This window comes from Prionailurus viverrinus, chromosome C2 (assembly GCF_022837055.1).
Source record: "Prionailurus viverrinus isolate Anna chromosome C2, UM_Priviv_1.0, whole genome shotgun sequence".
NCBI lineage: Eukaryota > Metazoa > Chordata > Mammalia > Carnivora > Felidae > Prionailurus > Prionailurus viverrinus.
This window is the reverse complement of record NC_062569.1, coordinates 15237775-15250610: the sequence shown is the minus strand read 5'-3', so window position 1 is coordinate 15250610 and position 12836 is coordinate 15237775. Positions and strand designations below refer to the sequence as shown.

The window sequence follows — 12836 nt, the reverse complement described above, 5'->3', positions numbered from 1 at the left end:
TATCAAACATACAAACTAGAGAAAATTTTCAGTGATTATAGCACTATTCATTAAAAACTACTAAGGACAAAAATACAGCTCACAAACTAACAATGGTTCATGAAATTATACACAGTGCTAAAAAATATTCATTTCATGATTATTTTTACTTAATCTTAGAAATGAATTAGCCCCTTTGTATTTTATACATATTTTTTATAAGTCCTTTTTATTTTAGAGCGTTCTGTGTATTCCCCAGTATTTTCATTAAGTGGAAAAAGTTCTTTTTATTTTTATTTAAAACTAAAATAAATAGCCATTTATCGCTATAGACATAGGACAGTGCTATAACATCAAATTTAGTCGTCTGTGTATAATTACAAAGAAAAGGCTATAAACAGAATATCAAAGTATGGGAATTTCATTTATATGCAGTTTCACACACATCACTAAACAACCACTTACAGGGCTATCTATTAAAAATAAAAGCAGCACTTACAGCGGGCCTCTTGAGTCCCACACCCAGTGTGCCACAACTACAGTGCCAGGAGGCAGACTCCTGCCCGACAGGAGACAAGGTGTACACAAGGATAGGCCAAGTAAAAAAAAGTAAAACTGTGACAGAGGAACAAAAATAAACGGCACCTGCCATGTCTAGAGGAGATCTATAATGTAAGTTACATTTAATCCATTTAACAGGGATAAATTGCAGTATAGTTACGGAACACTCCTCACTCATTTGAAGCAACAGAAGCACCAGTCAAAATATGATCAAGTTAGACAGGAAGAATTAAAAATACGGTAGCCTTTCTGCATAAGTTAATGTACCTTATGCAAGGCCTTTTGTAATTTTAGAACTGGTAGCTGAAGCAAAGCTACAATGCAAACCATCATTTGTACTCCTCTTCTGCAAAATGCGATTTACAGGTTTTGCACCATAAAATAAAAAGCCTAAGAAAAATGAATCTTACTTGAAATAATCGTATTTAATTAAAAGTCTTAAATTGGATACAACAATGTTAACATAGAGAGCATCTTATAGCAAGCAAACTGATACTATCAAAAAATTGTAACAGCCACACAGAATCAACGATTCAGAAGCAGTACTCAGAGAGTATGCTTTATAGTCCACTGTAATTTGAACTTGGGAGTTTCTTGCCCTGTTCTTTTGAAATTTTGAAGTTTTCTTTTTCTATTTCATCTAAATACTCATCTACCAAAACAAAAAATCATAGTTCAGATAGGGGAGTTGTTTTTAAATCCATGCCTTTACCTACCCATGGGCAAACGCCGGTTGTCTCCCAGGGACATTCCAGAAAGTACTGACACCCTAAGACAGTAATTCTGGGATCTTATTACGGCCAAGAAAAGGCTGAATCGCCAGTGCTATAACATCATTCCCAAAATTAATCTTTCCAGTGGGGGGGGCAGCCCCAGAACAAATGAGTGTAATTCAAAAGGTATTGAAGTTTCATCTATGGGTAGGTATAGATGGAAATCCCGTATTATTCAGATAGTCTTTTGTCGAGATTCCTGAAACTAGTAAACAAAGTCATTCAAATGCTCTTGGACTATTACCCTTCTCATAATTTCTGAACTTAAGTTACATATCACAAGCATCACATGCAGGCTTATAAACACCAATCTATTAAAAAATTATCATAATCAGCGCTAATAAAGCCACATTGCCAGTGATTTTCTCAATAAGGATGATTATGAAGGTTTACAGTGAGTGACAGAATTACCTTGCTGAAGTCAACAGTACTATTTTCTCTGCTTCCTCCACTTCCATTACCTTTAATTTCTCCACTTTTACTATTATCCAAGTTTCCAGGTGCAGACTGTGGAGAGGCCAAAACACCTGAATTTGAATTTAAGAACAACAACAACAAAATCCAAATTAGTAAGGAGGAAATTCACTTTCTAGATGGACTCTGCTCATATCCTGAAAGTGATAATTTATCAAAAGCAAATGTGCAAGGTTAAAAAAAAAAAAAAAAAGTGCCAGGTGTTAGTACCGTACGAGCAAGACCAGAGTAAAATTTTAAGCAACAATGAGGCTGTTTATTTTAACATTTAAAATAACTGGAATGTACGAAAACGGTGGTCTTTTGCCAACAAGAAAAAAAAATGTGAGTAGGTGAGGAGCACAGAAGATGGGAGATCTGGGTCAGCTCACACTACGAGCACCTGGGGAACGCGCTTCTGACACATCTGACATACACGCGAATCGCACTGCATGTGGCACACTGACGTGAGTGACATCGTTTACTTTCTGAGAAACCCTAGATGCGACTCAGAAATCCACCATAACAACTTCCTCAACAATTTCATTTCTCAGGTAGTATTTATGTGCTGCCTCCTGCGTTATTCCTAAGAAATAGAACTTGGAAAGATAGTAGCAATGTTTTTACAATATAAATAACAAAGACTAAGGGTTTTATAGTCAAACATATCTGTGTTGAAATAAGCACTCTCTGGGGCACCTGGGTGGCTCAGTCCGCTAAGAGTCCGACTCTGGCTCATGTCATGATCTCACAGTTTGTGGGTTCGAGCCCCACCATCGGGCTCTGTGCTGTCGGTTCAGAGCCTGGAGCCCGCTTTGGAGTCTGTGTCTCCTCTCTCCACCCCTCCCCCGCTCACACTCTGTCTCTCAAAAAATGAACATTTAAAAAAATTAAAAAAAAAAAAAAAGAAAGCAGCACTCTCTGCCACTTGGTAGCCATGTGACTTCAACTCACTAAAACTAAGACTCAGACAAACCTGTAAAATTAGCTTGTTTGGATTACAAACAGTAGATAAATGTGCAATCATTAGAATGCTCACTTCAGGTAACATTCAGCAGCAATATTTCACAATAAAATAACCTAAAAATAACCTGTAGCCTATACCCAATCATTACCACTATGAATTTTGCAAAAAGTTCCAATCTCAGTATTTATCAAGTATGTAACACAGATTTCTACCATTAAATGTATCTCATTTTTTCAAAAACACCCAGGATATTCTAGTTCAAGAATATATAATCTTGCCCCAAACACACAGTACCACAGGAGAAAAGGTGCTGGAGTGAATTACAACACACTTGACTTAACTTTAACTCTGCCACTCACCACAATCCAGTGATCCACAGAAATCCAGTTAAGCAGTTTGTGCTTAAATCCTATAAACTTTAAAGTCAGTATTAGTGAAGCGCCTGAACTGTAAGCACATGGGCTACATCTGATGCATCTAATGGAATTTTCATTTTTCTGAAACACACTGTAACTAATAACTGAAACGAAGTCATCTGGGCCTACTGCTTAACCTCAATGACCAAAGACGTTTCTTGATACCCCCTTCTCTGTCACAGAATGTTGCCGTGACCCAAAACCGTAAGTATAAAAAGCATATGCAAACTATTGGGGCGCCTGGCTGGCTCAGCAGGTGGAGTGTGTGATGCTTGATCTTGGGGACGTGGGTTCCAGCTCCCCACTCAGTGTAGAGATTATTTAAAAATAAAACCTTAAAAAAAAGGCATATGCAAACTATTTAGCTAGATGCTCTGGAAGTGTTAAACAATTCTGAAATAAACACTATTTCCTAAAACTTAGCTCCTTTCTCACCACCTTAGCTTAGCCAAGTTATTATGATCCCTCTTCTTTGACCTTTGTCTCTAAACTTCCAGAACAAGGTCCGTTCCTCTATTAATTCCTTTATTAAAATACACTGCCCAAGTGGAGAAAAAAAAGCTGACCCGTAGTTTTCAGTGGCTTCCACTGACTTCCATACAGGAAAATGAAGACTATCATCAAGGCCTTGGCGGCAGCTGCACATAAACATCAGTACATATACTTCTAACTACTAAATGTATTATATCCACAGATGCATAATCAAAAGAAAACATGTGCAATTCCCCAGAATTGCCTCAGCCACCGGCTTCCGGAGAGAAGAGCGGGATAAGACCATGGGGGGAACGTAAGGACACAGTGGGAAGGGGAAGAAGAAATGAGGAGGAACCCATACTGATAAAGCCAGAACATGATCCGAAGTCATTCGGCTAGGTTAACCTGGTCATCCGGAACCTATTAAAATGGGCATGCCAAGTACAAGTTAGAGCTGTTCACCATGATCTTGTCTACATAGTCCTTCACAGTCTCAGCTAAGATAAAGCTGTTTCCTCAATCAGTGAAGGAAGTCTCCCCGTCTGTGCAGTAAATTTCTGGTGCTCAGGATTACGTGAGTAAATTCCCCAAAGTTAAAAGTATCATTAGCGCAGATAGAAAGACTGAATTTCTTTGTATTTTCTTAAAAGAAGAAGCAATGTATGTACATATAAAATCAATACTCGGATTTAAAAATCATAGTTTGGTAAATCTATTATTTTGTCCTTACATTTTTTTCTCACAACAGCATATCTAACTAGAGAAAGATAAATCAAAGATATCAGAGTCTTCTGTCACTAAAGGTTTGAAAATAAAAGTAGTTGGGGGAGGGGGGGGCGCCTGGGGGGCTCAGCCGGTGAAACATGCTGACATCTCAGAGCCTGGAGCCTGCTTAGGATTCTGTGTCTCCGTCTCTCTTTCTGTCCCTCCCCTGCTCATGCTGTTTCTCTCTCAAAAATAAACACTTAAAAAACTTGAAAAGAAAAAAAAAAAAAAAGGAGTTGGAGCAGAGGTGCTCAAAGTGAGAAGGTTTTGTCCGCCGGGACACATCTGGCAAGATGTAGGGACATTTTTGGTCGTCACAACTAGGGAGTGTAACTGGCGGCTAGTGAACAGAGGCCCGTGATGGTGTCAGACATCCTACACTGCACAGGACAGCCCCTTATGACAAAGGCATGTCCAGCCCAAAATGTCAATAGCGCCACGGCTGAAAGTCAGAAGACTGTTGCAAATACTACAAAACAGCTTAACTCTTTTACATGTAGTTAGTCTCTAAAATGGAACTGTTAGGAAAATAACTTCGTTCCCTGTCCAAAATGATACTGAGGCCACCTTCCTCCTGTAACATAACATCAGACTTCAAGGACACTCAACCAGAGTTTCTAGGTGCTTGAAGCACCAAAGGCAATTAAACAAGGGAATAACATATAGCTGTCCCTATTATTTTAATTACATACCTTCTATAGATGTCTTCAAACAGTAATTAGGAGCTTTTTCTTACGTTTAGAAATTCCCTCCATTCTAATTTATTTTCTTTAAATCTCATGGCATACTTTTAGCAAAGGAGGAAAAGCAGCTTAATAATGTTCCTCGATTTTCAGGTAATTGCTACTTTTATCCCATTAACAATATGGCCTAACAAGCCACTGTGAACTCATATGTCACCTCCTAGTTACTATAGAGAATTTATAGCTCCTCATAGAAGCTGGTAAAACAAGAAATGCTGAGTGTTAATGCCTAGATACAGGTAAAAACAAATGCAAGGAATTAACTTTAAAATCACTTTTGTTCAAGGTGCCTGGGTGGCTCAGTCAGTTAAGCATCTGACTCTTGATTTTGGCTCAGGTCATGATCTCATGGTTTGTGAGATCGAGCCCTGCATGAGGCTCTGCACTGACAGTGTCCATGGAATCTGCTGGTTCCTTGTAATTAAAAGTGCTGATAAACATTTTTTGAAAGAAATTTATTTATTTATTTATTTATTTATTTATTTATTTATTTATTTAGAGAGAAAGAGAGACAGCACAAGCAGGGGAGGGGCAGAGAGAGAGGGAAACACAGAATCTGAAGCAGACTCCAGGCTCTGAAGCAGACTCCAGGCTCTGAGCTGTCAGCACAGAGCCCAATGTGGGGCTCGAACTCACAGACTGTGAGATCATGACCTGAGCCGAAGTCAGATGGTTAATCAGTTGATTAACCATCAGTTGGGCCACCCAGGTGCCCCCCAAAATTTTATTTTTTTAAAAAAGCAGTGCCTGGGAGGCTCAGTTGGTTAAGCGTCCGACTTCGGCTCTGGTCAGGTCATGATCTCACGGTTCATGAGTTCGAGCCCCGCACTGGGCTCTATGCTGACAGCTCAGAGCCTGGAGCCTGCTTCAGAGTCAACGTCTCGCTCTCTCTCTGCCCCTCCCCACTCGCACTCTGTCTCTGTCTCTCAAAAATAAAGTCAAAAAAGATTTTTTTAAGGAAAAATAAAATAAAAAAGAGTGCTAATTATTTCCAAGTAAATAATTCTAGTTATTTCTTTCTTTTTGTTCAGTTCCCTCATTATATATTTTCCATGAAGTACCAAAATCTACAATGAAATATTATAGATCTGAGTTCAATTCCTTGCTCTGGTCATTTATGGTATGATCTTAATACCTTCAATGTCTTTGTTTTCTTCATTTGTAAAACAGGGATGAACCTCATCAAATTGTTAGAATTATAAATACGATATATTTAATATATCATTATGCCACTGTGTGTGGAACAATATTAAACAATAGTAGCTGTAACTGTCATCATAATTAATGTTACAATGATTTATCCACCTTACTTCCATCTTTTTATTTCTAAAAGTATATACATTTTGGCAACTACAATGAGCCTTGATGAAACATACTTGGTATGTTTGGGGAAATTCAATACAGAGAAGTCTGTCATCTAGTGGTAGGACCATGAGGACTTTGTCGGAGGACTTAGGCTTGTCACTTACTAGTTGCATGACTCGGGAAGTTATTTAACTTTTCTGAGTCTGAAGTCTCTGAAGATGGGTGTATCCACCTAACTTACACCACTTTGCCTAGACATTAAGTAGGCCAATATAATAAACGTAAGCTATCAGTGAAGTGTTAGGTGTTCTCAGTATTATGGAAACATGCAGTAATTAATACCTGTGTGGTGAAAACCAGTAGCTCGCATTCCTATGTCATACGCTTAGCTGTCAGTAAGAAGTAGTTACTAAAGAAGACTTCTTTATATCAACTGGGTGGAAAGATACAGATGTTTAAACATATGTATAACCAATATATTACAGAGAGCCAATATTACCATAATATATAACCGTAGATGAATTATGCCCCTTTTACCCACTAAGAAATAATTTTTCTAATTCACAGACAAAAAGAGATCCTCGCTACGACTACAGGATTGCTATAGCCACGACTACAGGTCCTGAAAATTTCAAGGTGAATTTGGATAAAGATAGATATGGCATTCAACAGAGAACAATTAAAGTCTATTCCAAATATAAAACTAGCCTTAAAATCATGATGATTCCTTCCAGGTAGCCACTGGAGAACTTCAATCTTCTCAGAGACAAAATGAGGAAGAGAACATTCGATCCTATTTGTGTCAGGAAGGTTAAAATACACCGCACTCTTTGGATAAAAGCACGGAACAGTAGATTAAGAGGCATATCGCCTCATGCAACTTATGTCCGACATGCGTTCACCACATCATGAATGAAGCGCACAAGAAGAAAAGCCACCGTTTTTTAAAAATCACGGCAAATCGAAAGATCGCTTCTAAAAATTCCTACGTTTTTCTGAACTATCCAAATGCCCTGACCTGTAAAACGTCTGAAAATTCTTGAAAGGGCTACATTATGTGTATCTTCTTTGGAGTCGCTTTGGAGGTTAAAATTTTCTAAGAATTACGCTCCCTTCTACCATACGCTATAAGGAAAACAAACCATGCACAAGTCAAAGTTGTAAGCATGAGGTACATTTGCTGCTAAAGCTCCGTGCTGAGAGGCATTCCGCGTGCAAGAGAGGCAGCGGCAGGGGGCACCGCACACGGAGGGTGTGAATAGTTGCCTGGAGTCATGCCAACATTGTCCTCAGCCTTCTGCTCCTGGCCTGTGGGCGCTGCCGAGTCTTCCTCGGGCGGATGAATTACTACTGTGGGGACAGCATCACTGGCAGGTGAGACCAGCAGCTCTGGGGCCTGAGGCTGACTCTGCTGGGAACTTCTGGAGGTCGGGCGACTGACGCTAGGGCTGGAAGGAGGGCTGTGCTGAGGGGTGGGTACTGGGGTTGGACACCTTGAGCCTGCAGGGCTTCCAGCTCTTGAAGAAGGAAGAAGATGACTGAGAAGAAGGGAGAAAGGCGACTCTCCTCTCAGGGAAAGGTTTGAGGCGGACAGGCCTGTTCGCAAAGAGTGGCGGGAGGCTGACAGGCCTTCCCCTGAGACAAAACAAATAAATGAAACACGATGAAGTTCGCTGCAGAAGGCAAATTGAGACACACACACACACACACACACGCGCACACACACACACACACACACACACTCACAAAATCAATTTACAATGTAAACTGCAAGCTCCGAAGCCCCAAATTTGAAATCCATGCTATCAGAGTTAGCATGGCAATGAGATTTCTAAATGTGAGAAAGTCACTGAAAAGTTGCTGGAATTACCATTCATTCCCTGAAGGTGTATCCAAAAAAACAAAACAAAAAATACAAAACAATGCAAATGACAGACTGGGCAGGGGAATATTCTGTTAGTAATTACAATGCCCAATCATATAGCTTTAAAAAAAAAACAATATCAATGCAAAGTTGATAAATAATAAACAGCAAATGAGAATACGATTTAAGAATAATCCAAGAAATAAAACCCTAAACAAAACTTACAAGTACTGATAGCTTATATTCAGTGTATTTTTCCTAAACTGTACTGAACTGCTACAGACAATTATCTCTCACAATAAAAGTCGACATTAGCTAATAACTCTTAACTTAAAGTTGGTATCAAATCTTCATATTAGTAGAGCATCATCTACTGGTAGTGCTCCCAGGTAAAATTCTAAAACATAAGACAAATTATAGGAATTTTTTAAAAATAAAAATATAGTGTCGATTTGAAAGGATATTCTTGCGCTCTCTAAAGATATTAACACATGTCCTGAAATATGCCTCCATTTCTAATACAGCAGATAAAATTAAATAATACAATTGTTTAATCCAGCTAGATAATAAAGTATTTTTCACCAACAATGGCAATAACGAAATAAGTCTAGCATATTTCCAAAGGTCATATATATTTATATTTCAAACACCTCGTGTTCTATGACATGTACCTTAGTAAAATAACACTGATTTTAGGAAAAATATGGTATGACAGACAATCCCATATGATCTAAGTTATCAAAGCCAAATACTCAAGAGATCTCAAGACATATGAATCAACAAACCACCACCATTTAGTTTAAAACAAAAGCTACATGCAGAAAAACTGTTAGCTTACAGCTACAACACAACAAAATAACAGAATGTCCATGCTAAAACGGCATTTAAAAGAAAACAGCCATTGTGTTACGATTAAAAGGAACCAAATGACAATCAGGGAATCATCAGGAACCATCCACATGAGCAAAAAAGATTCAATAGGGTCTCTCTGAGTAAATGAACTCATTTCCCAAAAGTTGAGAGTATACACTACATGAAAGATGAAAACGAGAGGTAAAATGTGACACAGGTGGCTTGCTTTAAAATTACACTTACGCCCCGAAGTAAGTGTAATTCTTTCTTTTATTCTTAGGGTCACTTACGTATACAGAGGCATAACCTTAAACAGATTAAGAAGAGTTCTAATGGTCAAACGCTCAGAAGATGGTCTTGAGTATGTTTACACTGAGCTGCAAAAGACGATTACTGTCAAACTTCAAATGTATTAAATCCCATCACCAATGGCTGTTTGGAGAACACTTAAAAGCCATACTATTACTGCCGGGACAGAAAGGAGGAGCAGAGAGACACTGTGGCCCATCTTGTACTCCTCTTCACTCTAATCCTTTTAGGCCTTGAGTAATGGCAGCAGCTAGAGGCAAGAATGACCCTCATAAGCAACTCCAACCCTTTGTATGTAGGTTTTGCAGAGTCACTGTCTTCAGAGCTCTCTTCTGAGAGCCAAAATAGAACCCCAGGGCTGTATTCTTCTACTTTAAAAAGAGGCAGGCAAAGCCTCCGGGCGCTCCAGTCTTAAAACAGGGACAGAGGTAACCGGCTACAAGAACACTGCTGTATCCCCACATGACCACTACCAGACCACGAGTGAGGGCGGAGAGCTGGAACATGTGGGTCCGTGCCACTCTCAGAGGTTAGGAGGACATCGGGGAGGTCATCCCTAGCATAAGAACAAAACATCCATAAAAACTTGCACAAACTGTATAAATAAAGGGCAGTGAAATCATCAAAACAATGCCAGAACACTAGTTTCTGTGCAGCAAATAAAGTAAACTCAGGAAACGAAGAGAAAAATCACTATGAAAAACTCGAATACAGATAATAAAAGTTTAAACCCAAGACTTGGAATTTTAAGAAGATTAAACTTACAGATCATAATTTATGCCTCCTTCATTTATTATACGAGAATTCTTGACAAAAACAAAAAAGCAAAATAAATAGGAAGAAGGAATTCAGGATTAGCTATAGTGACAGTGTTCTGTATGTCACCAATACTTAAATGTGCCATTTTAACGAGAGTGAATTTTAAATTTTTTCATCTAAACGATTTCTACAGATTAATGGTCACGTTGTCAAGAATGGTATTTTAGAAATGATATGTTTTAAATACAAAGATAACATTATTTTTTAAAAAGAATAAAAGGGATACTAAAATGACCCACAGAATTATCTGTAAGAAGTATCTTTCTTCTCCCAAATGCTAACTGTACTAGACTGGAATGCTGTTAGAGCGGAAGGGTTAGCGAAAATTGGATGCCACAACTTATCTCACCATTCCTTTCAAGCAAGTGAGGGTCAGAATGTTTCTTGCCTATATCTGCAAAAGATCGCACAAGGGGAATCCGACTGGTGAATCTTTTCTCATTCTGATGATGATGTCTCTTCAAAAGAGCTTCTCTGACATTTTCTCTTATGGACTCATCCAGTTGGCCAGAGGCTATCATGTTGTCCAATACCATATCTATTGAAAGAAAAATAAATAGATAGCAGCCATTGTTACTAAAGAAGCTAACACTTGGATGACCGTAACACAGAGTAAGCAATAAATTGTAAGTGGAACCTTACTGAAAAATAAGATCTTTAAATAGTTCTAGAAAGTATTATTCTCTTCTGATATTGTATAATGTACACGTAAGATAAATATGAACATTATCTAAGGAAAATAAACAAGTTACAAGGAGACCCTTATTTTAATAAGTCCTGTTATTTATTTATAAAGGGGCCCTTTATAAAGGGGCCACACTAATAGCTTCCCTGTAGTTGCAAGTGCTTTCCTGCTATGGACACAATAAATTCTATTAAAGTGAATATTCAATAATACTGGCTTCCTAAAACATGAAGGTATTTTATTGCTTCACTTCATATTTTTCATCAAAACTATAGATGGATATCTGGACTCCTTCATTCAGTAATTAACTATTTGCCTATTATGGTTGGAAATATAGCATTTAACTAAGCAGATCAAGTTTCTGCTCTCACTCCTCCAGAGGTAGAAATACCAGTGAGCAAATGAAAAGGTAAAATATCATGAAGTAGTAAATTCTAGGAAGATGAGTACATCGGGGTGTGAAGGGGGTGGGGGGAATTGATGTAATGCCATATGATACATTATTGTAGGGGCTGGACTATTTTTATAACTGTATTTGTAACTACTTTTAACCTATAAATAAATAAATATATATCTATATCTATATCTTTTTTTTTTTTTAAAAAAACAGTGCCACTAATTTGAGATAAAGAGTCAAGTTTTGAAACCTGTAAGAGTCCTCTAACAGAAAACTGGAATCAACCTACCTAGCAGGTAAACTGTAACATTAACACAATGACTAGAGACTGGCATACAAGTGGACCCTGGATTATAAAACATTACATTGTAAATAATGAAAATATTACATTGTATTATGCGATCACTGCAAAGCCAAAGTAAATGTCTCCTACTCAAGAAATCTGTACATTCACAGGGAACTGACTTTGATATGAAATTCATACCTCTCTATACTTTCTAGACCTTTCTTCCTTTTCCTCCTCCTCCTTAGATTACTTTCTTTTTCCTTGTACCACCTGTTCCTTGTTCCCATGTGTTCAGTCTAAAAATAGGTAATACATTTAATGTACTCGTGGATCCTCCCCAGCTACCTTTGTCCAAAACTTGAAAAAACAAAAGCTCTTTTCTCTACATTTCCCGAAACAGACCGCATGTCCCACTTATGGCACTAGTCACTTTCTTGCTGGTACTGTAGGTGGGACTGTCTAACTCAATCTCCTAAACTCCATTAAAGACAAAAGGTGTTCTTTATATGTGTACTCCTCGTGTGGTCCCACACAGGATGGAAACTCAACACAGAGCTATTAAATCAAGGGTCTAAACTTCCACCACATTTCCCTAACTTAAATACCCCTAATTGCAGCGCAAATTAAATATTAAAAAAGGCAGACTACTATAACCTGCTATTTCATCTAGAGTGCTTGCTCTCATATCCAGCATGACTGTTCCATTTAAGATGCAACTTCTGAGTTCAAAAAGACTATGCAAAGAGAGAGTTGCCACATAAGGTTTACTCCACCGGTCACCGCCATCTTCAACATCCTCTTCAAATTTCAGCCATCTGAAATGTGTAACACATAAAAAACATTTTACAAATAATGAGGATTATAAATAATGAAATCCTTATTATTTGCTTCTTTTAATATGAAACACATAAACCTGTTCTTTTAAAGATAAACAAAGATCACCACCAACAACCACAAAATTTGGCTACAGACACATCTTTGCAAATCAAACTAATAGTCCACAGTATCTATCCTCCCAGGTTACCTTACAGCTCCTCCTCCTACTCTATCGCAACAGTGGAATTCCCGCTGTGGAATTTCCATAGTTTCCACTTCTAATTCTCTTTGAAACTGAAAATATGCAGCAGGATCATGACTTTTTCAAATGTATTTCTCTAGTCAAAGACATTAGAAAGTACAATTAACATA

At 38.1% G+C, this 12836-nt stretch overlaps 1 protein-coding gene across 5 annotated transcripts in view; it reads right to left on the bottom strand.

Annotated features, from left to right (window-relative positions):
* SLC4A7 (solute carrier family 4 member 7) overlaps positions 1 to 12836 on the bottom strand; it is a 111712-nt gene that overhangs the window by 44809 nt on the left and 54067 nt on the right. For 3 of the 5 annotated variants that reach the window (XM_047874226.1, XM_047874223.1, XM_047874224.1), the window contains exons 5-7: positions 12303 to 12463; positions 10630 to 10818; positions 1725 to 1840 (exon numbers count right to left, since the gene is read on the bottom strand). In XM_047874226.1, coding sequence (XP_047730182.1) covers positions 1725 to 1840; positions 10630 to 10818; positions 12303 to 12463 — 466 coding nt within the window. Of the gene's footprint in view, positions 1 to 1724; positions 1841 to 7702; positions 8072 to 10629; positions 10819 to 12302; positions 12464 to 12836 lie in introns of all 5 variants that reach the window. The other 2 variants (XM_047874227.1, XM_047874225.1) reach the window with 2 other exon arrangements.